This window comes from Pyrus communis, chromosome 3 (assembly GCF_963583255.1).
Source record: "Pyrus communis chromosome 3, drPyrComm1.1, whole genome shotgun sequence".
Taxonomy (NCBI): domain Eukaryota; kingdom Viridiplantae; phylum Streptophyta; class Magnoliopsida; order Rosales; family Rosaceae; genus Pyrus; species Pyrus communis.
This window is the reverse complement of record NC_084805.1, coordinates 4045046-4071263: the sequence shown is the minus strand read 5'-3', so window position 1 is coordinate 4071263 and position 26218 is coordinate 4045046. Positions and strand designations below refer to the sequence as shown.

General features: G+C 36.2%; 2 protein-coding genes across 2 annotated transcripts; both read left to right on the top strand.

Moving 5' to 3' along the window:
• The first annotated feature begins 259 nt into the window (after positions 1 to 259).
• LOC137727382 (2-oxoglutarate-dependent dioxygenase 19-like) lies at positions 260 to 1694 on the top strand. Its single transcript, XM_068466250.1, has 2 exons — positions 260 to 563; positions 812 to 1694. The coding sequence occupies exons 1-2, from the start codon at positions 303 to 305 to the stop codon at positions 1628 to 1630; spliced, it is 1080 nt and encodes a 359-aa protein (XP_068322351.1). The 5' UTR covers positions 260 to 302; the 3' UTR covers positions 1631 to 1694.
• A 12466-nt stretch (positions 1695 to 14160) lies between these two features.
• On the top strand, positions 14161 to 15749 carry LOC137730169 (2-oxoglutarate-dependent dioxygenase 19-like). The gene is made up of 2 exons (XM_068469233.1): positions 14161 to 14507; positions 14710 to 15749. Exons 1-2 carry the CDS (start codon positions 14247 to 14249, stop codon positions 15526 to 15528), a joined length of 1080 nt encoding a protein of 359 aa, XP_068325334.1. The 5' UTR covers positions 14161 to 14246; the 3' UTR covers positions 15529 to 15749.
• Positions 15750 to 26218: the final 10469 nt, after the last annotated feature.

Here is a 26218-nt window from a genome sequence, read left to right as displayed (position 1 = left end):
ATGGAGGTTAACAACAAACTAATATATATATTTTATTGTTGCAGGACAACAAATTTGAAACTTAGGTCATCGTTGGCCAACTTATTCAAAAACCTCCACCTTATGGGGGTAAGACCGTAAGAGTGCTTGCGTTGTAAATACTTCTCACGAGTAGAGTCGGTCATATATTATCCTGCCATCCTGCTCTATAAATACCGACTCCCTTTTCCATATTTCTCCAAACCACTTAAACAATTAACTTTCCTTCTGGACATACAAATTAAAGACTAGAATTCTCAGCTTCTTTCAGTCTCCCTCCACCAATGGCACCTACAGTGACTTCAGTGAATGCATCTGAACCCAAGGTAGCAAGCATCAAAACCTTAGCCGGCTCAGATGCTCTCACTTCTGTACCTTCCGAGTACGCCTACATCATGGATCCCAACGATAAGGGAGATGCAAACGACCCAGAACACTCAATCCCCATCATTGACTTTGCTCTTCTCACCTCTGCCTCCCCAGATGAAAGAGCACAAATGATCCAGAAGCTAGGAAAAGCTTGCCAAGAATGGGGCTTCTTTCAGGTATATTCATACTTACTATTAATATGTATGCTTGAACACGTGTAAAATTAACTAATAAAATAGTAGTTTCGCAACTATTTCGTTTCAAGTTTTTATTTAAAAAATATATATAAATTGGAAATTGAAATAGTTACAAGTTTTCAGATTTTAACTTAAAAATTGAAAATTGAAAAGCAAACAAACGAAATGGTTATTGCTAATAATAATGAAACATGAATTAATATTTTCATGTGCTTGATATCTTTTAGGTGATCAACCATGGTGTACCAGAGAGCCTGATGAAACAAATGATCGACGCGTGTCAAAGATTTTTTGAGCTACCGGAGGAGGAGAAGAAGGAGTTCCATACAAAGAACCTGTTGGACCCAATCAAGTGCGGCACCAGCTTCAACGTCGCAATTGACAAAGTTCGTCTCTGGAGGGATTATCTCAAGGTCATCGCACACCCCAAATTCAACTCACTCTACAAACCTGTTGGGTACAGTGAAGTTTCATTGGAGTTCAGCAAAAGAACCCGTGCAGTGGCAACAGAAATATTGAATGGAATGTCGGAGAGTTTGGGACTGGAGACCGATTACATTACCAAGGCCATGAACTGGGATCGCGGCTGCCAAATTCTTGCAGCGAACTACTACCCAGCTTGCCCACAGCCCGACCTGGCGATCGGTATTCCTCCTCATACAGATCATGGACTGGTGACGCTCCTGATTCAGAATGATATGTGTGGCCTTGAAGTCAAGCACAATGATCAGTGGGTCTTGGTGAATGCCGCACCGGGCTCTTTTATTGTTAACGTAGGTGATCAAATGCAGATTCTGACAAACGACAAGTACAAGAGCATATGGCATCGAGCAACTGTAAACAACACATCTACTAGGATATCGATTGCCGTACCACATGGACCGGCACTCGACACGCCCGCTGTACCGATCCCGGAGTTGCTAGAAAAGGAAGGTGAAAAAGCGAAGTACATTGGAATGACGTATGAGAAATTCATGGAACTTCAAGCAAGCCCCGCTGCCTACATGATGCCTTGCTTGGATCACCTGCGGGTCAAGGACAATTGAAGAAAATACGTGCATGGCGGTCGGCTTACCAGCGTTAATCTGTTTTCCTTATGTAGAATAAAATAAGGGATACTTTGGATGCGATCCCTAATTTTTAACATTCTTTGATTAAAATCTTAATAGTATTTAAAGTTTGATCAAAATCCCTTGACTTTATACACCTCATTATATTACTATTAATATTTATATTTTTATAGTTTTGACATTAATTGTTTGATATTTTATGAGATTTATAATCCTATAAATTTAAAATCCCTCATTATAATACTATTAGAAATGGTTACAATAAAAAAATTCAAACATTTTGATTGAATAAATGGATAAAAACTATGTAAAAATACGAAATAATAAATGGCAAAAGAATGTATCCATAGTGTTAAAAAAATTGGTACATTTCACATACAACAAAGTGGTACATTAATAAAGAAGAATGGGTACATTATAAATAAATTAGGGTACGATAAAAGATTAAAAATTATGAGTACAAATGAATTTTTAAAAATATAGGCGCTAAAAGAAATTAATACATGGGTACAAAATAAAACTAAAAAGAAAATACTACAAATTAAAAAAAAATGTTGCAAATTAAAAGTGACACACCCCGACCGAGATCAGGGCGTGCTGGCCGTCACTCGAAGGTGACGTAGCCATGTGCGCGTGCGGAAGCTAATGAGAAGGTAATATAAAAGTACTAATAATTAAAAACCTAATAGCATACAAAGTACTAGTGTATGTGAGACACAATTCAGAGCAAATCTACGACAGTCCAAAAGGAAAAGATACGACGTATGTACACCCGAAGGTGACCCTACAATGGTGAGTGTCTGTCAGAAATTGCCGGGACGCCCTCTGGGATAAACCACCGAACTTGCTAGACCACTAGAACCTGGAGGGGCGCAAAAACAAAAGCGTGAGTGGGCAAAAACAAAGTTCTTTGAAAACTCTTTAGCAAAATACATTCTAACCCCTCGCCGTAAAACCTGTATACTTCCCAGAAAATGAACATATATACGTATGTATAGATATGTCAATCATGCTCCACATATGCCATTCATGCTCACAATATGCCATTCATGCTTGAGAATATGCCACAACAGAATCTCATAATCAAATATAAATGCTCAAGCGTAATTCACATCGAATATATATAATATGGCAGCCGGGAGTCACCTAACGTGACCTGTACGGCTGAATCTAGAGCTCCACTCTCAACTCAATAACTGAATCTGCACACGAGTCGGAACCACCTAACGTGGTCTGTACGACAGGCTGGGTGTAATATATATATGTATGCTCTAGTGCTACGATCACGTGAAGCTGTGCGATAATCGCGGGTCACCTACAAGTCGGAACCACCTAATGTGGTCTGTACGACAGGCTTGCACCTATCTTGGATCCAAGGCGAGCATGCGGTGCTGGTGAACATACACGTGAAGGCTGTGCCCTGGCCCTGGGCGGGAGCACTAACACCGGGGGTGCAGATTATGAGCTCTCTAAACCTCTCAAACTACCATTGCATAATAAACAGGAATGCATAACCACATGAATACCGCTTACCTGGCACTTACTTGTGCGTCCACAGCACCAAATACACATTTATATATATGTATGCCACTACCAATACATGCGATGATGCGTAAACAACATTCATATTATGCATGGCATAAAACAAATAACCTTTTCTATTTAATTTCTGGGAATTAATATGTATATAGGTATATACGGAAAACAAAAGCCCACTCACTGGTAATTAGAAGGGTCGTAGCCCCCCTGCCTCGAGTGTGAACGCTCGTCCTCGGAAAATGAATCACCTATACGCGACAAAGTTACGAAAACATTAATTTAAAAGCACCTAAGCAACTTCTCGTAATAACTTCTCATACATTGCTCAAATTGGACAATTGAATATACCAACGTGACCTACACAACCTCAGGATCACGCCCATATTTTTAGAAAAAATTTTGGACCACGCACGCGCCCCCACGCGCCGGCCAAGGCACAGACCTTCGCGCCCCCCACGCGCGGCCACGTGCCAGGCACACTGACGGTGTCAACAGACGCCGTCAGGAATATTCCGTTAACTGACGGAATATTCCGTCAAATCTAACCGGATTCCGTCACTGCCGTTAGGAATATTCCGTTAGACTTAACGGAATATTCTCCTTTCTTCTCCGGCGAACCTCCGGCGCCGGCGACGGCGCCGGAAAACTGGGAAATTTTCAAACTAAGTTTTCTCCTTCGTTTTTCAACCATTTTTCACGTTCTTTATACCAAAATGAAGCTTAGGACTAGTAGAATCACGTTAGACTAGTTTTAAGGCCTAAAAATTGCTAGATCATACCTGTCCACGACTTCAAAGTTCGGCCAACTTCGAACCTAGCCTTCCCAACGTCCAAATTCACCCAACGAACTACTCCGAGGCTCCTTGGGACCTCACAAACACATCTACAAGCTTAGAAATTCCAAAAACACACTAGTTTAGGTTTGCATGAACAGTGCAATAATTCGGCCATTGTTGAAACGACGTGAAAACGTTCGAATTCTTACCTGGAATTGGTATGGTTGTGCTCCTCACAACCTCACGAGCACGAGGGTGGTCTTGGTTTCTTAATTGGTGCAGGTTTGGTATGTTTGTATGTGTGTCCGTGTGTAGAAGGAGAAGAAGAAGGTGAACTCGGGGAGGAAGAGAGAGAGAGAGAGAGAGAGAGAGTAGACAGAGTGAGGGAATGAGGGAGGGAATCCCGGGAGAGTGAGGGTGATGTGTGAGTGTGTGTGTGGTCCCACAACACCACACTACACAACACTTAACGTACACAAACAAATTAGGGTAAAATTGTAATTTCAACGTACGTTTTAAAAATCCCGGGACGGGATGTTACAAAAAGTGTGTACAAACTAAAAATATAAATATATGATACAATGTTTAGGCATAAAACATAAATATACCATACGTAATTTTTCTATCATTGATTAAGTATACAAAGTCACGTGATAGTATACACATGGGTACAAACACAAATAAAACTTTAAAAAATATGGGCACAAAAAGAAACTAATATATGGGTACAAATTAAAAATGAAAAGAAAATTCGTACAAATTAAAAAATATTTGCAAATTAAAAATAGGTACAAACTAAAAATAAAAATGTATGATGAAAAATTTAGCCATAAATATAAATATACTAATTGTAACATTTTTAGCACTAATATATTTAAAAATAAAAATATTTTATTATTTAAATAATTAATGATGTTATTAATACTCAAATACCTTGATCAAAAATTCAAAATGAATAAGATTTTAATCAATAGAGTAACAAAAAGAATGATGTGTATCTAATTACCTCATAAAATAATATATGCTCATGTAAGAGCATTATCTATCAGAGCTGCTTGTGGAGTTGTTGTCCAACGTTTCTTGCACACATATCATCACAGTAATATTAATGTGTAAAACAGTGGACCTTCTCATCACACATCGAACTCGTTGGAGACAATGAGACTACGGAGGGAGACTTGACGACAAAAAATGAGAGAAAGTGGGCGACAAAAAGAAAAGTCAAAACTAGAGAGGGGTATGACTGAAGTGAGACAGAAAGGAGAGGGGAATGGGATATCAAAGTGGGACGCGGGTCCCAAGTGTAACACGCAACAAGACAAAATAAAACAAAACAAAACAAAAGTAATGATGTACTTAGCATCTATTTATAACATTCATATATACCTAGCAATTTTTGACACAACACAAAATCAACAGGTTTTCAGGTTGATACAATAACGAATTGAGTTGTTATTAAATAATCCGATAAGCATTTATTGAAATAACAGGTCGGTACACACGTGGGTAACCCGTTACATAATAGGAAAAATATTAATTTAAAAATTTTATACCACTAGGAAGAAATATTATGATTAACAACAAGAGGTTTAATCCTAAATTGAATTGAAAGTTAATATATATATAGAGAGTTTTAACAAAACACTTCCGGTACTGTTCACTTTAACCAAAAATGACAATTTTATTCTAAAAAGTCACTCCTGGTACTACTCACTTACAACACCTTTTTGTCCTTTTAATTAAAATTCAAAGTTTTCAAGTTATTTTCATTAGTTTTCATATATATATATATATATATATATATTTTAAATTAAATTAAATTTAGAAAATTGATGACCCTTGGATCAGCTGAGATTTAATCTCAGCCGTCCAATGTTTTTCTCAGCCCTAAACCAGACTCATCTCTTATTCTCGAATGCTCAAATCGAAGCAGCGACTCTCTCTTTTTTTAACTAAACTCTTGAATCTCAGTCTCGAACCTTAACTCCACCTAGCTACGAGTCCACGACCATCCTCTCTAGTCTCCCTTCTCTACACCACCCTCACCACATACAACCTAGTAACACACCACCAGTCGATCTCCTGCTTTTGTCTCTGATCTCTCTCTGGATCGAGCGAATCTCGAGCCCTAATCAAGGTAATTGTTGATTATTTCGAATTACTTTCAAAAGATAGGGTTTTTGCAATACCCCGTATTTTAAAAAAAAAGGTTATATATATGTGTGTATGTGGGTAGTTATTTTTATGTATGATTTTATTAGATTTATTTTATGTAAGAACCTACTTTCGATATGTAAAATAGTTTCAGTGTAAAATCCGTTTTACTACAAATTATTTCAAAAACTAGCTAGTATTATTTCATGTTCATATGTAATTAGAGATATTTGTAGTTTGAATTGGAGAAGGAAATTATGATGAGTTTGGCTTGATATTTTTACCAAATAAGAGGGAGTTGGCAAGTTTGTAATCATTAGGAATCTAAGAGTTAAATGTTTGGTGATGATTCATCCCCTCCAAAATTGGAGAGGTGGGAATCATAATCCTTAGACGTTGAATGTGGCTTTTGAGTATTTGTCCACATGCATGGGAATGATTGCTTCCAATTACAAGATGTCCAAGTGTTTCAAAACAAAGTGAAACGTGTCCTTAAGGCTTAATGGAGGATTCCATTTCTTCATCCATAAAAGCAGAGGGAGGAGAGAAATGGGGGGAGAACAACACACGCCATCATCAACAACACACGGGGAAAAAGAAACAACACCTCCTCTTCTTCATAGAACACTCTTCCCATCATCCTTTTCTTTTACCTTATGTAAAGGCTCTAGGCCATTTTCATTGTAATTTGTAAATCTTTCTTACATAGTGAAAACACAAATGCATATGCAACCCCAGTGGACATAGCCAAATTGGTGAACCACTTAAATCTCCGTGTTCCTTTGTCTAATTGCAATAAATTTGAGTTGAGCAAACCATTTAAACACTGAGTTATTAAATAGAAACATAATGGAAAAGGAGGATCGACAAAATGAGGAAATGGTAACATGTTGCTTATCATTTATATTAAAGATTATTATTTTGTTATTAATATTATGATTATACTACTCTTGTTACTAAGCAATTTAAATTTATGTTGAAGCTTGCAGGCTTGTTAGATAAAATGTGAGTATTGATATCTATGTGCACATGACATATACATATGCATTGCAAAGTAAGAAAAAGAGTTGTGTTGTGTTAAGTGCTCACTTGTGTAAAATGTTAGAGTTGCGAGGATATTCAAGGGCTGAAGTTTGCCTTGAATATAAAATAATGAACCTTGTATATGTCAGGCGTAGGGTGCAGGGCTTGAGTATACAAATTGGTTGATTATAAAATAATGAAATCTTGAATATGTCAAGCGTCGGGGGAAGGGCAATATACAATTAGGCGTAAGGGGAAGTGCCTGTTTAATAAAGTGGAAACTGAGAATTTAATTACAAAAATTGGGTTTAAGGGATGAATGGGAGTTAACTCATATTCTAAGGTATTCGGAGCCAAGTGATATAAGCATGGTATGGGACATGTAGGCTTAGATGCCTTAGGCATGTGTTGACGGGATTAGAAGGGAGTAAGTACATTCATGCATCTCACCTGCATATATTTCATGCATTTGAAAGAATTGTTACAATTTAATTATTATTTTGTTGGTGCTTTTTGTTGTGAATTAATTGGTGCACTATGGTTATTCCTTTGCGTATTCAATAAAATTTATGTAGTAAACTCAAGTGTTTAGTATGCAATAGTTGTTAACTAGTATTATAGGATGTATTGTGTAATCAGCTCCAAATAATTTTATTTTAATTTTTCCACCATATCTTGGTTGTAGATTTTATTTCTATAGCTAAGATATGACTCACACCCTAGCTCGTGAATAGTCTTTATTTGCGAGTCGGGGCATGATAGTTTTGTTGCGAATTAGTTTTCGAATTAGATTGGTTTTGTTTATTCAATTTGGGGTTTTTCATTTCTAGGGTTTGTGAAAATTAGGGTCTTTCGCTTCGAATTAGTTTTCGAAGTAATATTTTATGTGGAAATGTGGTATGTCAAATTTAGAAGAAAAAAAAATCTTAACGGGTCATAATGGGTTGGGTCATTTTACTTGCTAGGTAAAATGACCCGACTTGTTAAGAACCTATTAAGATAATGGGTGTGACACAACACAACCCGACCCGTTAAGATAACAGGTGTTACACGAAAACGCCCAGAACACGGTAAACACGATCCATTTGCCATGACCTACATTTCTTTGACAGATGTAGGGTTCGCCAAAGCATGTGGATCCTATCTATATTACTAATCACAAATATATATTTTTATTTTGTATCTCTTGTGAGTATGTACTTAACAAGTTTGTTCTTTAAAAATAAAATTCCCCATTTAACTCAGATAATTTAATTTTAAATACAAAGTAAATCATAACATTACAACACAAACATAATTAATTAAGGGTAAATTACACTTTACCACCTCAGGTTTGAGGTCTATTGCAACCTCATACAACATCTTTAAAAAATTTCACTTTCATACTTCATGTACTATTTTATTTCAATATAATACATCCATTACATTTTCCATCCATTAGTCCGTTAAGAGCTGACGTGGCTGCCACCTTTGCGCCACGTGGCTAAACAATTAATAAAATATTTTAAAATATTAAAATAATTAATTAAAGAAAAGTAAAAAAAATAAAACATAACAAAAAACAAAACAGAAACCCCCCTTCGTCTTCCACGAGCACCCTCTTCTCCCATCCCCCATCACCCACCCTTTGCCCACCCGAGCCACCCCTTCTTCGATCCACTCTTCTCTCTCCGATCCACCCTGCAATTGCATATATTTACAATCCAAACCCAGCCCTTCTCTCTATGTCTTTCCCTTTCTCTCTCTGTCTGAACCTTCCCCTCTCTCCCTGATTCGGAGAAATATGACGGCGATTGGACGTCTTCAATAGGCGAAGTTCCAGACTCTCCGACAAGGTAAGATTTTTTGTGAAATCTTCCTTTGCCCTTTCAATTTGACGGCGGGGTTTTGAAAAATTAGGGCCGAGGTTTTGAAAAATTAGGGTTTTTTGGTTTCGGGTAGTTGATGTATATAGACAAAGGTGTGAGATCTATTGGCCCTTCTAGGGTTTTGGTGAAGAAAAATTCTTCAGGTTGCTTAATTGTGAGGAAGAAACCTAAAGGGTTGAGTGGTGTTGTTGGTTCTTCGAGTGCTCGGAAGGTTTTTGAACTGAAGGACAAGAAGAGGTCGAGGTTGGTCTTGAGCGATTCGGATCTAGTGATGAGATACCTCATCGTGCCAACATAGGAGATGTTGCAGCGGGAGGAGATGAGGAGGTGATGGGCTTTGTTTGGGGGAAAAAATTGGGGGACGGGGTTGGTGACGGGGGATGGGAGAAGGGGGTGCTCAGGGAAGACGAAGGGGGGTCTATGTTTTTTTTTTTTTTTTTTAAATTTTAATTTTTTTTATTTTATTAATTGTTTAGCCACATGGCACAAATGTGGTAGCCACATTAGTTCTTTAACGGACCAATGAATGAAAAATGTAACGGAGATATTATATTGAAATAAAATAGTACATGAGATATGAAAGTGAAATTTTTTGAAGATGTTGTAGGAGGTTGCAGTAAACCTTAAATCAGAGGTGATAAAGTCTAATTTACCCATTAATTAAAAATCAAATGTGAATGAAGATGGTTGAACTTTATTAGTTTGTTTTAGTGTGTTATGGAACAAAATTTTGTGTCTTTTAGGAATTTTTTGCATTTTCTTTTAAATTTTTTGCCTTGAATTAATTATGACCGTTAATTTTTAAAATTTTTCAAAATCAAATACACCACATTATGCAACGTAGCACAACTTATAAATTTTCATTTTTTTTGACGTGGAAAATCCAACGACCTCACATTCGCATCCTCGGCAGCTGGTGCGTGAGGCTGAATGCTGTGTGAACATGTAGCGTATGTGTTTTCCCAAGAAGTTCAGTGCCTGTAGATTCTATAGCCGATTTTGATACGATCATTTTGTCTTATTCTCCTGAGGACCTTTTCCTAGTCAACTCACACAGGTAGGATGACGTTCCAACATAGAGAAATGGGTGCAAATGATGTCAGTAGGATTACATTTGTTTATTGCGGCAAATGAAATTTCAAGAATCCAATTAGTACGTACGCATTCCTGTTCAAAAGGTTTTGAGGTACATATATGGGAAAAGTATCCTTGCTAGATTCTTTTTCTAGAGATTCGAAGGATTTCGTGATCGTGATCGTTCATCGTATAATGTATAGTAAGTTTTCGTTAGGTACTATTTATATTTAATTTTCAGTTTTAAATTTTAAATAATTTCTGACCGCACGATGTATGATGAATGGTCACAATCATGGGATCCTCTAGATCCCTAGAAAAAGGATCCGGCGAGGATCATTTTCCACATATATGGTTCACCAAACAAAACAGAAGTTTTATATAGATATGGACTGCATTATTTTCGTTAAATTAAGTGTTGATTGTATGCATCACTTGTCACATGAGATGATACAATAAATGTAATATAAAAGTATAGTCTCCTTAGCATTACTCAAAATGAAAACAAATTGGAAAATCATAGTATAGTTGGAATTTGGCATCTCGAAAACCAAGCAAAACATTGTATTACAAACAAGCATAATTAATAAAGGTAAAAGGTGAATAAAGAAGATGGTTGAACTTTGTGAGTTTGTTTAAGTGTTAATGTGTTACTAAACAAAATTTTGTATTTTATTTTTTTAAATTTTTGACATTTTGTGGAATTTTTACACTTGGATTAATTTTGGTCGTTGATTTCCAAAAAAATTTAAATTAGATGCGCCAGATTATGCGACGTGATATAAACTATAATTTTCAAGTTTTTTATTGTTGAAAATCCAATGTTCTAGATGAGAAGACCATTTGAAATCTAACGGCTGAAGGCGATGTTTTTGCCTCAGTGGATTGCACATGGTGGACTCGCGTAGACTTCAGCTTCAGTTGCCTGCAGGCGCAAGCCCATGCTTGAACAGGTGGGACAAAACGGGCTGCTGCCCTCGCTCTAATTGCTTGCAGGCGCAAGCTCAGGCTTGAACAGGCGGGCCTGCTGCCCTTCTCTACTTTCCTATTTGAAAGGTTGAGATTCAGTCAAGTCAGCAGCTTAGAATTATTTTTATATAGGGATAATGACAAAAATAAAAGTATGATAGGAGGTAAGGGAAATGGACGAGAATAGAAGTAGAGAAAATTCTACTCAGCTTTTCTACGGTAGATTTTGACACGATCATTAGGTCTATTTCGCCAGAGGGACATGGATTCTCTTCGGATCCAATTGTTCTAATCCTAAGAATCCATCAATTCGGACCGTTAAAATTTGATTCAACGATTAAAGTTATTATAACTTTTAAAATGTGATTCTGTTTGTAACTGTTGGATCAAATTTCAACGGACTGATAAATTCCTAAAATTAGGATAATTGGATCCGGAGAGGATTAATGTCCTCGCCAGAGAACCTTCTCCAGTCAATTCACATAGAGACTTAAAGCAGGAGTTATAGTTTAAAGGTAAGATGATGTTCTGACATAGAGAAATGGGTGCAAATGATGTCACTTTTACTTGTGTGGGGTAACATTCTAGAAGGGATAGGTCCTTTGAACGAAATATAAACTTAGGTTTACATTTAATTTATACAAAAGTGTACTAATTTGTAGTATTTTCGCATGTGTTTTTCAAACTGTGAAAGCCTACTTTCCAGAATTATTTTAAGGTATTGTTTTATTATGAGAAATGAAATTTCAAGCATATTCACATTCAATAGGTTTTAGCCGTATATGTGGTTCACCAAACAAAAGAGAGGTTTCATAGAAATATGGATTGCATCATTCTCGTTCTAAGTTTAATGTTCGAGAAAGTAAAATATGTAAAATCTCTCATGCCATGACAAGTGATGTATGCATCACTTGCCATATGAGATGATATACTAAATATCATATAAACATGTAGCCTCTTTAACATTACTCAAAATAAAAACAAAATGGAGAATCATAGTGTAGTTGGAATTTGGATATACGTCACCTTCTCGAAAACCAAGCCAACTAACATGAATTAATGGTTGACTAATTGAATCATCGAAGTTGATTGGGTGTTGTTATTGGCATCTCAAAAAAAAATATTGCCTTATTTAGAAAAAGAAAATACTTGCAAATAGTGAATTGTCTTAATAGTTAGGTCTTCCCCCTCAACTAATTTCGTTCAAGGTTCAAACTTTTTCTTTTAATATGGATACTATAAAATATTATTTGTAAACCAAACACTTACAAAAAGAACACAATAAAATTTTTGAAGTATCAATAATTGCACCCAATTAACGAGGTTTCATAAAATGGGATAACAATATTAGGCTTGGGACATGAAGAATCTGTTACCTACTGGTGGGCATCCAAACGGCAGAAACTCCCAAGGCTAAGAGAGATTTTTTAGTGTGACCGTCACACGAGATGGTACACCATTTCTATATAAATGGTGGGGTATATGTGTTAAAAGATTAATAACTTAAAAAATAAAATTTTTCACCACTTATATAAAAACATGTGATGTATCATCCGTATTTCCGTCACAACAACTAAAAATTTCTCCAAGGTCAAGGGGTAATTTAGATTTGGAATTGTAGACGCGTACAGATGCCGATGCATGATTGTATTTGATTTTTTGTGCGATATTTCGTGTCATATTCTTTTACTTGGCTGTGGTGGGCGGCTTGTTGTGCTGCCTTCAGTGGCTTTGTCTGCCGTAGTCAAAGTCTCAAACTGGAAGCGACTTTGGATTTCTTTAATCCCCATGCCAAATGCATTCCTACATTTTTCTAATTTTCTCATCAACTATTCATTCATGCATATACTCTTTCCATCTCTCCTCCGCTTGGGAATATAAAGCAAAATAAAGCATTTTTTTCAGTATTTCATTAGTTTACTTAGACCATCTTCAATGGTTGGGTTAAAAGCTAAATTTTTTAGCCCGGAAAATTTAGCTTTTAGCCCAGAAACAGCTTTTATGCTTCAACCGTTCTAGCCTAAAATTTTAGCCCGAGATTATTAAATAATGAACTTAAGCTATTTTTTTGTTAAATTAATTAATTTTTTTTAAAATAAATATGTAGACTATCGTAAATTAATTTTATGAACGTTTTAATCTAAAAAAAAATTTAAATTCCGATAAATATTGGGTAGAGTCCATCCCGATTTTTGGGCTAAATTTTGGGGGGAATTTGGCATTGGTTTAGCATTTAGCCCAAAATTTCCCCTTGGGTTGGAGTGGGTTTGTGGGGAAATTTTGGGGTGTAATTTGGCTTTTAACCCACCATTGGAGTTGGTCTTACAACATGTATATTTATTTAGTATTTTCACCATTTACCAGTTAAATATGATACCATGTCTTTTTAGTTGCATATCGTACTATTAGACAATGAATGTATTATATAACATATCCATTGGCAGTTCCCTCAAATTTTGGTTTTCCTATATCTAGTAGTAGTATGATTATTGCATAGAAAAATGTTGGGGAGCTAATTGTAGACATGTAAATATCTCATTTGTGGCAATAATTTTTGTGCTTACACTAATATTTTGGAGACCACATCGAATTCTTTGAAATAGTGTGACCTACATATATGGTGGACTCTACTTTTAGAGAAAGGGTAATCCTAAAAAGATCATATTTTGTAGATCGAGTAATGCTAGCGAAACCATATATATAAACATGACGTGGTTGTAAATGATTATTTTGTTACTTATGTGCTTGATTAACGAACTTATTTCTATTAATAACATATCACATGATTTAAATGTTCCTTTGACATTTTCCTTTATAGACGATAATAAACCATCTATCGAATAATACAAGTACGTCCCATCTCTATTAGAGAAATAATTTAAATCTGATTTACGTCTTCGAAGAATTAATCTATTGCATATACATGTAGGTTAACAACTAATTAATATATATTTTATTGTTGCAGGACAACAAATTTGAAACCTAGGTCAGCGTTGGCCGAACTTATTCAAAAACCAGCAGCTTGTGGGGGTAAAGTCATAAGTTATCTTGCTCTATAAAATAGCAACTCCTTTTTTCATATTTCTCCACAACACTCAAACAATCAACTTTCCTCTCCCTCACGTCCTTCCTTCAGGATATACAAATCAAAGACCAGAATTCTCAGCTTCTTTCTCTCTCCCTCCACCAATGGCACCTACCGTGACTTCAGTGGATGCATCTGAACCCAAGGTAGCAAGCATCAAAACCTTAGCCGACTCAGATGCTCTCACTTCTGTACCTTCCGAGTACGCCTACATCATGGATCCCAACGATAAGGGAGATGCAAACGACCCTGAACACTCAATCCCCATCATTGATTTTGCTCTTCTCACCTCTGTCTCCCCAGATGAACGGGCACAAATGATCCAGAAGCTAGGAAAAGCTTGCCAAGAATGGGGCTTCTTTCAGGTATATTCACACTTGTTATTAATTATGTATGCTTGAACATGTATAAAATTAACTAATATTTTATTAGTTTGATAACTATTTCGTTTCAAAATTTTATTTAAAAAAATATATAAATTGAAAATTGAAATAGTTATAAGTTTTCCAATTCTAACTTAAAAAATGAAACATGAATTAACATTTTCATGTGCTCGATGCTTTTTAGGTGATCAACCATGGTGTACCAGAGAGCCTAATGAAAGAAATGATCGATGCGTGCCGAAGATTTTTTGAGCTGCCGGAAGAGGAGAAGAAGGAGTTCCATACAAAGAACCTGTTGGACCCAATCAAGTGCGGCACCAGCTTCAACGTCGCAATTGACAAAGTTCGTCTCTGGAGGGACTATCTCAAGGTCATCGCACACCCCAAATTCAACTCACTCTACAAACCTGCTGGGTACAGTGAAGTTTCATTGGAGTTCAGCAAAAGAACCCGTGCAGTGGCAACCGAAATATTGAATGGAATATCGGAGAGTTTGGGACTGGAGGCCGATTACATTACCAAGGCCATGAACTGGGATCGGGGCTGCCAAATTCTGGCAGCGAACTACTACCCAGCTTGCCCACAGCCCGACCTGGCGATCGGTATTCCTCCTCATACAGATCATGGACTGGTGACGCTCCTGATTCAGAATGATATGTGTGGCCTTGAAGTCAAGCACAATGATCAGTGGGTCTTGGTGAATGCCGCTCCGGGCGCGTTTATTGTTAACGTTGGTGATCAAATGCAAATTCTAACAAACGGCAAGTACAAGAGCATATGGCATCGAGCAACTGTGAACAACACAGCTACTAGAATATCGATCGCCGTACCACATGGACCGGCACTCGACACGCCCGCTGTACCGATCCCGGAGTTGCTAGAAAAGGAAGGTGAAAAAGCGAAGTACATCGGAATGACGTATGAGAAATTCATGGAACTTCAGGCAAGCCCCGCTGCCTACATGATGCCTTGCTTGGATCACCTGCGGGTCAAGGACAATTGAAGAAAATACTTGCATGGAGGCAACTTGCCGGCGTTTCTCTGTTTTCTTTGTGTAGAATAATATATGCTCCTGTAAGAGCTTTGATTCTCTATCAGAGCAGCTTGCAGAGTTGTTGTCCAATGTTGCTTGCTGTACGGGTCTTTGTTTTGTGTAAATTAGTGGGATCTTCTCATCACTCATCGGACTCGTTGAGAGAGGCTTAGAGAATGATAATGTTAGAAAGATCAAATTTTTAAATCAAATTTGCAAATTAAATGATATGTCACTAATAAGAAATAAGCATGTTACTCGACACTAAATCAATAATTCAATCATTTACAACCATATCATTTGGTTTACAAATTTGATTTAAAAAATTTGGTCTCCTTAACATTACATCTGAGAAAAAGAAGAAAGACTCGATGTCAGAGAATGAGAGAAAGTGGGTAGGGGTGGGTACGGTATGGTTCCGTCCTCAAAACGGAACTGGAACCAGAAAATATCAACGATTCGATTTTGTGTGGTTCCACTTAAATTTATTACTAAAATCATATCCACACTAATTTCGGTTTAGTCCATGCCTGTTTACGGTGCCGAATACTAAGTCATTTGAATACCAAATCAAAATGGTATTCAAAGTTTACTTTTTTTTTTATTCTCTTGTTTCTTGCATGCTTGCATTCAAATACCACTTCTAAAATGGTTAAATAAAGTTACAAACAAAACATATCATTTTCAAATACAAAATCAAAATGCAAATATTGCTGATACTAAGCAAACAAAAAAAGAAACACAATTCAAATGTCATATAACATTCATAATACAAATGTACATCCACACATACAAATCATCCACTATGCAGTAAAAATGTTAGTATGAATACAATATTTAAGCCCAAGAGGGACTTATCAAGGGATTAAAAAAAGTCCTAGGAAAAGGGAAAGAAAAAAAATAGGATGCAACTGAACACTTTAAGATCACTCTATCAAAAAAAAAATAATAATAAAAAAATAAATTGAAACCTGAATGTCAAATTCGGAGATCTAGGAGAGAAAACGACCTCATTTTTTCAAATATCTGCATTATCTCAGTAGGTGAACTGTGCAAGTGAATGACCTAATTGAGAAATGATCCCATGCAGTCTTATTAGGTAAAACCAATTTGGTTTTCACCACTCATTTAGTAACACATGTACACAACTATTAAATTTAATTATTTATTTATATTCATGGTCCGGTTCGGTTCTAAACAATTCTACCAACATGAAAACTGGAATCGGTATGAACGGTTCGGTCCGATTCTTGAACCTACATTGACAATTTTTGGTCAACATGATTTTTTACAGTTTATTTTGTTGCGGTTCCACGGTTTTTATGCCCATCCCTAAAAGTGGAAGACAAAAAGAAAATTGACAATAGATATGGGGGCGACTGAAGTGAGACATAAATGAAAGGGAAATCAGGAGACAAAGAGGGACGTGCGTCCCAAGTGGCACATGCAACAAGGCAAAATAAAACAAAACAAATATGTCCACCAAGTGTATAATTATCAAATTGTTCTTGACATTTTGCGTCTCATAAACTCTTTGTTGTAGTTTCAAATTCTGTTCAGGTTATGCTTATATGTTTGTAATGACAAGTACTACACAAATATGCTGAAGAATGGGTAAGTGCCACTACACAATAATCAACAAAAATCAACCTTCTCACTTTTAAGAATATTTTGGTCATTTTATACCTCTTTGCTTCCCTTTTTTTTTTTTTTTTTTTTTTAATTTTTTTTTTTTCACAGTTATACAGACAATGACATATCTAGAATTCTAACATCGAGAGGTCATAATCAATGTATGATAGACGCTAGATGAGCAGCAAGCTGGGACCTAGGGCACAGTGGCTATGCGTCTAGACCGGCGGGGGGGGGGGGGGGCTAGGTGGATTAAGTAGATTTATTATCACATATAAATATGTACTTACTTACATTTAAAACAACAATACTTTGTATTGAGAATTTGGATTTATATATACATTATTTTAATTAAGTTTATCATTGAACATATGCCGAGCTACTTTTGAGGCTATAGCCAAGTATTATTCTCGTCGTGAGTCTAACTTTGCACATGTGGAACATCCCGAAGATACTACCACAACTGTGGAGGTTTTAGATTTTCAGGAGGTATCCCTCTTATGGAAGATTAAAGTTTACTTTTTTGAGACATGTTTGGGTGGTTTTTACCCCTAGTGGCCGAACCCACTAGGTGTGGCCGAACCCTCCTTTAATTTTTTAGGCTTATGGTTTAATTTTTCAAACAATTTTTCAAAGTTTTTGGAATAATTTCTTTGGTTTGGTTTGTTTTGAATTATGAATAATTATTTATTGATATTATTTCTTGATTGATTAATTGAATGAATGGAATTTTATTTATACATGTGACCAATTCAATTAATTTATTTCTAGGTATGACTAGTGGGGAGTTAGTTGTCTGACTGATAGTGCTACCACGCACACCAACTTGCATGAGCAACACTATTTTACTCACTTTCACTACAACAAATTGGTCCTTTAGCAAGAAACGTTTCAGTGAGAACATTATCTTTCACGCCGTAGAGTTGCTTTCGACGAGGAAAATTTTGAGTTCTCGCAAAAAGTGAGCTCATTTGGTCTCCTTACATCTCTAAGAAACAGCGAGGAAAAAATAATTTAGGCGAGAAAATTGTTTTGTTGCTGTACATAATGCTAGCGAGGAAAAATTGTTCTTCTCGCGCTAGGTTTAGCAGGAATTATATTCCCTTGCCACCAAAATATTAGCGAGGAAATTATTGTTTTTCTCTTTGAACAAAATTTTTAGCGAGAAAAATAGGTTCTTGCTGTAGCATTCCCACTATAATTTTCCAAAAGTTTCAAATAGGGCGCCTTTTATTCACACCTACAGCGAGAAATTTTGTATTTAGGTCGCATAAGTGTCCAACAAGAAAAATATTTCTCGCAGACCATCCAAGTTTGTAAAACTCAATATTTTTCTAAGTGTTTATAAGGGCAATACTGTGTCCTTTATGGAATAATAATAATAATAATAAAAGAATTTTGGGGGGGGGGGGGGAATCTTCTACACGAGAGGGCGGGTGGAAAAAGGAGGAGGCCTAAATAAGGAGGGGAAGACAACAGGGGAAAAGAAAGGAAAAGAGGTAGAAGAAGGAAGTATAGAAGACTATGTTTGAAGAAGCAAAGAGAATCATAACAAAAGGATGGTTCCTTTTGTTGACCTGTAACAAGGGTAAAAATTCCCAGCTTTCTTTGTTATTTCCATAGCTTATTTATATCAATCTTTCTTATTACTTTTAATTTTATACATTGGGTGTGTTGATCAAAATATCATGATTTAGGGTTTGGCTTAAAAAGTCAATTTTTGTTAATTGTGAGTATAATTGAAATCAAAGTTATAGACATGATTTTGGGATTGTATGGAAGTATTCTGAAGTTATAATTAGAAGAGTTTGGGTTCTAAGTTGCAGGGAACTTATGTTTTATGTGAAGAAAAACTATGTTTCAAGTAGCCTACTTTGGCTCTTAATTTCTATGTCCTTATGGATTCCTTTTGATCCATTATCATTTTTTTTTGAAACTAGACATGTCCATGATCAAAGCCCATCTGATTTCACATAATTCCATTGAGTTTTGATATGTCAAAACCATGTACAAACTTAAGTCATGAAGATGCCAGACAACAGCAAATACTGGGTTTCTAATTTCGGGGCTCTGGGCTCTATTTTGTATCTTGCATAACTTTCAACTTAGAACCTCGTTTCTTACAAATCGTAGATGCTTTTAATGTACTCAAAATAGGCTTTGAATCTCATGTTTGTTTGCATCATTTGGTATAGTTATGGGTGTTTAAAATCAAGCTTAATCTTGGTTGGCTAAAACTGTTTTTCTGCGGCTTTTGTCGAGATGAGGTTGCTGCTTTTGCAATATTCGTTCTTCTCCCAATTTTATTTCTAATTTACTCATCTATATCAAGTTTGTGCTTAAACCACTCAACCTACACAAAAATTACCCATTTGTCTAAAGTCAGGAATTGATGTATCTTTCCATTCCACCAACATCACAAATTGTTGTGTCTTTCTCTCTATCTCCCAACTATTTTAACCATGAACTCTTGTAAGTTTCAATTCTAATTGTGTTATTAACTTTTTTTTTTTTTTTCAATTGGTAGTAGAGAGAACTATAATTTCTAATTGGAAAGTCTTCATAAACTAGATTTACCATAAATTGAATTCCATGCAGAGAAAGTACAATATTGATATGTCACTAACTCATGTTAGTACATATATTAAGAATCCATTACAAAGGCGGTTTGTTGATTTTCGACACAAGCTAAAAAAACATTTTTATTCCTTCCCAACTCTAGAGGAGGCAAAACAAAACAAACATGAGGATGTAACTGGTCAAGAGGAATGGAATTTTCTTTATGATCGTTATGCAAGTGTTCAATTCAAGGTACACATGTATATTAATAAACTAAATTGTGGTTGTCGTATGTGTTGTTTATCTTCTTCATGTCACCAAATTTATTTTGCTATGCAAGAACGCTCAAATAAAAATGCAATTAATAGGTCTCATTTGACTTAGAACCATAAAGGAGGGTGTAAGATGTGTTTTTTCATAATTTTAATCTAGATTCTACGTGGATAATAAGTTATTAACTTTAATGTGATCCATGTATTAGGAAGCCAAAACCGGAGAGCAACTAAGTGTAATTGATTACTTTGAGGTTGTGCATAAAAACACCAAAAATGGTTGGGATGAAGGAGCTAAACTGAAGTGGGTAAGTTAGTTATGTACATGCTGGTTGTGTATATTTTCTGTGAAGCTTTTATGTTTATGATATATCTATGAAGGAACCAAATGTGATAGATTTTATGTTTGTGTACATGAAAGAGCTAAGCATGATAGTTTATTTTTCATTTGTAGGAAGAGATGCTAAGTATGAAAAATGAAACAACTCTTCTAGATGGTATTGTGACTTTGACAGATGATGAAATTGTTTAGGGGTTCTTGGTCACAAGTTTGCGTACTTCAAGGGTCCTTCAAAGTCTGTCTCTCTTGAAGACACTATGTTGGACAAACATTTAGAAGAACAACTTGAGACATAACAACAAGAGATTGTGACAACAAAACAAGAGCTTGTTGAAACAAAACAAGAGCTTGGTGAAGCAAAACAAGAGATCCAAGAATTGAAAGAGAACCAAAAGAAATTTGAGGAACTTCTACGCAAAATAATGGAAAAGCTGCAACCACCTCCACAAGTAGTCCTTTTGCTTTGCTGGAATATGTGAACTTTTTGTGAAAACAATGTGAACTTTCATAGTTTTTAACATTAAGCTTAACTGAATTTGTAGACTATGAATTATCGTTGTAAGCTATTTTGGTTTTGGACTAATATGAATTAACTTTTAGTACCTTTGATTATTAAGTCTTGGCACTAAATTCCAGTTACAAGGAGAAACCAACATCTCGCAGTAGGTTACTTATGAGAATAATTATCTTCAACTTATAGCGTAGAATTTTACCTTCGTTAAAGTTCTCGCTATAGACTTATTACAGCAAGGAAACAAGTGTTTCCTAGATACTTATCAATGAGGAAATTCATTCTCGCAACATATGATCTACAGTGAGAAATAATATGTTCATTGCTAAAAACTCACCTACAAATTCCTCACCAAAAGATATTTACAGCAAGGAATTTGATTTTTTTTGTCAAGAATTTTATCCTTGCACAAGTTATGGAATGTCAATATTTAGGTTGTCAAAAGGTTTTGGCAACCACATTCCAACCCTTTTAGCAAGGAATTTGTCACCGCTCAAACTCAACTACGAGAAAAAGTTCCATTCTCGCTGTATCATTTTTGTGAGGAAACAATTCCTCACTGTACACATTTCCCAATAGGCCTACTACGAGGAACGAGCGAGGAATTTTTTTTTCCTTGCTGAAAACCTTCAGCGACAAAACAATAACTTTCAACGAGGACAAAAGTCCTTGCCAAACAACTATTTTGTTGTAGTGTTTGTACCAAAAAATGGACCTCTGACAACCCTCTCAGGCTCATCTAACCTGATTAAAGGATATTGAAAGGCCTATACTATGTTGTCCAATGGTACTGAGTTAACCATTAAAGCCCTATATTCTCCTTGTTCCGGAAGAACGTTGCTGAACTTTAGAGATATTCAAGATAATAAATATCATATTGAAACTAGGGCTGGAAAAATTCCCGAAAATCCCAAATTGTTTCCCAAAACCAAACCGAAAAAATTCCAAACCGAAAATCTCAAAAAATTCAATACACATCCTGAACCATACGGTATGGGAATCGGTCTCACCATTTGACTTGTTTGGTAATCCCAAACCGAACTGAAGGAATATATTGGATTTCAACCCATATCTCACACTCTCTTTGCCTCTCATTCAACTCTTGAAGCAGCCACTAAGCCACATATCTCTCTCTTAACTCTTCAACCTTTTCAGTCTTTCACTTTGAACTTGAAACTCTCCGCCAACCTAGTCGAGTTTCGACCTTCACTCTGTTTCTCTCTCGATCTTCACTCACTCTTCACTAATCCACTATGTGTATGCAGTTTGTGTTTATGTGCAGATTGTGTGCGTGTGTGCAATTTGGGATTCGGGATCCCATATCAAACCACCCCTAATTGAAACCACTAAAGAGAATGGTTATGAATTTCTTAGTATCACTTCTTACGAATATGGCCAGAAGCATATTCATGAGAAGCTGGACTGTTTCTCGAGTGGGTTGTACATCACAAACATTCGAGCCATAGAGACCCACCAAGTGGCCGATTTTGAGCTTGGGTTCCAAAACATTTTGTTGCTTTGGCATGACCGTATAGAACATCCTGGATGAGATATGATATGCCATATCCTCAAATGGAAAATTCAAAGGGATATTTGTGGACCTATCTAACCAACATGCAGACCATTTAGATACTTCATAATATTGGTTGATGCATCGACACGTAAGTCATATGTCTGTTCATTGTCCACACGGAATGTTGGTTTTAAGAAACTCCAAGCTCAAATCATTAAGCTTAGGGCTCACTACCCTAATTATCCAATTAAGTCAATTCAATTGGATAATGCTGAAGAATTTACGTCACAATATTTTGACGATTATTACGTGTCAGTTGAGATTGAAGTTGAACATCATGTACCCCATGTTCATGGCCAAAACGGCTTAACAGAAGCTTTCATAAAGCGTCTTCAATCGATAGCTCGGATTTTGGTCATGTGTACTAAATTGCAGGTATCTGCCTAGGGCTATGCAATATTTCATGTAGTCATGTTAGTCCACCTGAGGCCCACTGTTACCCAATCTCATTTACTATTATAGTTGGCTACTGGATACTAACCTGATGTCTCCCATTTACCTATGTTTGGTGCATAGTTTTTGTGCCAATAACACCGTCACTGTGTACCAAAATGGGTCAGCAGAGAAGAATGAGAATCTATGTCGATTATGATTCATATCCATTATTCACTACTTATAGCCCTTGACAGGAGATCTCTTTACCACACACTTTGCGGATTGTCACTTCGATGAGATAGTCTTCCTGTCATTAGAGGGAGATAAGAACGCTAACGTTCATGTAGAATGTCGCGAATTGTCATGGTTTGCTTCCACTATGTCTCATTTAAATCCTTACACTGCTCAGTCTGAAACTAGAGTGTGTCGTATTTTAGATCTTCAGTGCGTTGTTCAAATCATGCCAGATGCTTTCATTGACGTACCTAAAGTACGCCGTAACATTGCCCCAGAAGGATGAGTCGTCCTCAAATGAGCGTCGGCCGCACCTTTCACACATCCCAATACATTGGTGGCTAGCCAATCATCTACTTATATCCTGAAGCATGCCAGACTTCTTGGTTCAAAGGATTCACAAACCCATAAGAGGAAAACCGCACAAACTGGTAATCCTAGTATGAATCCAAGCATCGCTTACTCATCTGTTCCAATGCATGAGGTTACTCTAGATTACAGTGACGTCTTAAAAGAGAGGAACTGGTCTCTCAAGAATTGCAAGCTTTTGGTCCATTACGTAATTTTGGATGAGGTTTAGAATCAAAATGAGATGATAATCGATGATGCCTTTGCATATACAGTAGCTACTAACGTCATGCTTAGCGATGACATTAAACCACGTTGCGTTGATAAATGTGAGAAATAGAACTAACTTATCAGTTGGGTAGTTTTCAAAAAACTAAATATGTAGCTTATGGACGTGGTAACCGCTTATCTCTATGGGGATCTTGATATGGAAATATACATAAAAGTTCATGAAGGACTTACATTCTGGATCAAATAGTTCTAAACCACGGAACACCCTCTCGATTCGATTGAGGAGATCACTTTATGGATTGAAACATTCTGGATGGATATGGTATAACAGTCTGAGTGAATATGTGACAAGTCAAGTTTATGTGAACAATGAACTATGCCGATGCGTGTTTATTAAGAAGTCAAATTTTGGATTTGCAATCTTTGCATTTTATGTTAATGGGATAATCTCATCAGAATTCCTGAAGAGCTTGAAGAAACAGTTGCTCACTTGAAATTGGAATTTGAGATGAAGAAACTCGATATTGCCTTGGCCTGGAGATCGAGCATTGTTCGGATGGAATCCTAGTACATCAATCAAACTACACGCAGAAGGTACTGCGATCTTTTAATGAAGATAAAGTGAACCCTTTGAGTACTCCTATGGTTGTTCGGACTCTAGATGCTAAACGAGATCTTTTCATCCTAAAGATGATGAGGAAGAGATTATGGAGCTTGAAGTTCCATACCTAAGTGGAATTGGTACTTTATTGTACTTGGCTCAATGCACTAGACCCAACATCTCTTTCGCTGTGAATCTTTTGGCAAGATACAACAATGTGCCCACATGCAGACATTGGAATGGTATTAAAAGATATTTTCCGCTACCTCAAGGGTACGACGGATTTGGGTTTGTTCTACACCCATGAATCCTCGAGGGAAGTTGGAGCCTCCTTCGATCATCAGGTTGATTTTCGCCTTGTTAGTTATTCTAATGTATGCTATCTGCTTGACCCATGTAAGGCACATTCTCAAAAGGGTTATGTCTTTACCGTTGGAGACACTGCAATTTCTTGGAAGTCTACCAAGCAATCATTAGTTATGACTTCTTTGAACCATGCTGAGATTCTCACCTTGCATGAAGCCTCACGTGAATGCTTTTGGTTAAAAGTAGTCTTGGAACATATTCGAAGCACTAAAGGTCTTTCTATCGTCATTGACATTCTTATGAAAATCTTTGAAGAAAATACCGTATATGCATCGATCAACTGAAGAAGGGATACATCAAGGGAGTCAACACCAATCACATTATACGGATGTTCTTTTATTCTCACCAGCAACAACAACATCATACCATTGAAGTTAAGTAAATCCGTTCCCAGGACAACCTGGTCGATATCTTCACAAAGTCATTGCCCAAGTCTGCTTTTCAGAAACTTGTCCAAGGAATCGGTATGCGTAAACTTTTTGAGTTGAATAGCTTGTAGTTCTCTTGTTTGGAAGTTATGTCAAACTCAAGGGGAGTATCCAAAAACATACTCACTTAATCTCAATGCACTCTTTTTCCCTACGATTAGGAGCATTTTTTCCATTGGATTTTTGCTACCTAATGAGATTGTGATAAGGCATCCATCCTGGGATGATCATAACCATTTAAGGTCTACTACTTTTATCCCGTATGACGTTTATTTTTGACATTATGCATACTTCTCACTTTTCTCCTTAGTCTATGGGTTTTGTACCTACTTCAGGTTTTATTATAGCAAGGTTTTGTGAATTTTACTACCAATGCATACTTTGTTTAATTTGAAACTCGCATTCGCCAGTTAGGCCAACAACTTCATCAACTAATCTACTTCATCCGTTGAAGACCTAATGCGATGTTTTGTTTGAGTATTTATATACTCAAGGGAGAGTATTGCAGTCCTATTTAATATAGGAATGTGATTATGTAAATCCTATCATATCTTGGATATCCTTAGTAGATTCTAGCATATCTCTTAGACTAGATATTATCCTATTAGAGTTGTAATCATATTGGGTAAGGAATTTAACTTCTATACTACTATAAATAGAGGCACAACGAGGGTGGAATACCACACACCTCACAATTACACAGCTCTCTCTTCTCTGTCTGTGTCGTCGGCCCCTCATTCTCTGTCCTTTATAATTGTTCAGTAAATTAGGAATACAACATGTGTTAGATTATACTTTCATTTTAATCATTTGAAGTTGACTCCTACTAAAATTTATATTCTATTTCTGTTATTTAACATGTATTTTTATTTAATATCTCCACATTAAAATTTGATTTTATTAATGTGCACATTTAAGTTCTTCCAATTATAAATAAACTTAAATGAGGAAACACTAAAATAAATTAGTGACACATAAATATGTAAATACATAAGTGTAAAGAAATGACTACTTCTTTGTACCGAAATGTCTATGCCTAAATGTTTGTACTGATATATTATCATGAACCTAAACATCTGTACCGAAATGTATTATATTGAATTAATGTACATAAATGTCAATACCGTAATGTATGTACCAAAATATATGTATCGAAATGTGTAATAAAGAATTAATGTACGTGTATATAT

Bases quoted from the DNA above. Each gene is read 5' to 3' on its own strand.
- LOC137730169 (XM_068469233.1), top strand. From the start codon at position 14,247: ATGGCACCTACCGTGACTTCAGTGGATGCATCTGAACCCAAGGTAGCA. The intron at 14,508-14,709 runs GTATATTCACAC...GATGCTTTTTAG, and splicing joins AAGAATGGGGCTTCTTTCAG to GTGATCAACCATGGTGTACC.
- LOC137727382 (XM_068466250.1), top strand. From the start codon at position 303: ATGGCACCTACAGTGACTTCAGTGAATGCATCTGAACCCAAGGTAGCA. The intron at 564-811 runs GTATATTCATAC...GATATCTTTTAG, and splicing joins AAGAATGGGGCTTCTTTCAG to GTGATCAACCATGGTGTACC.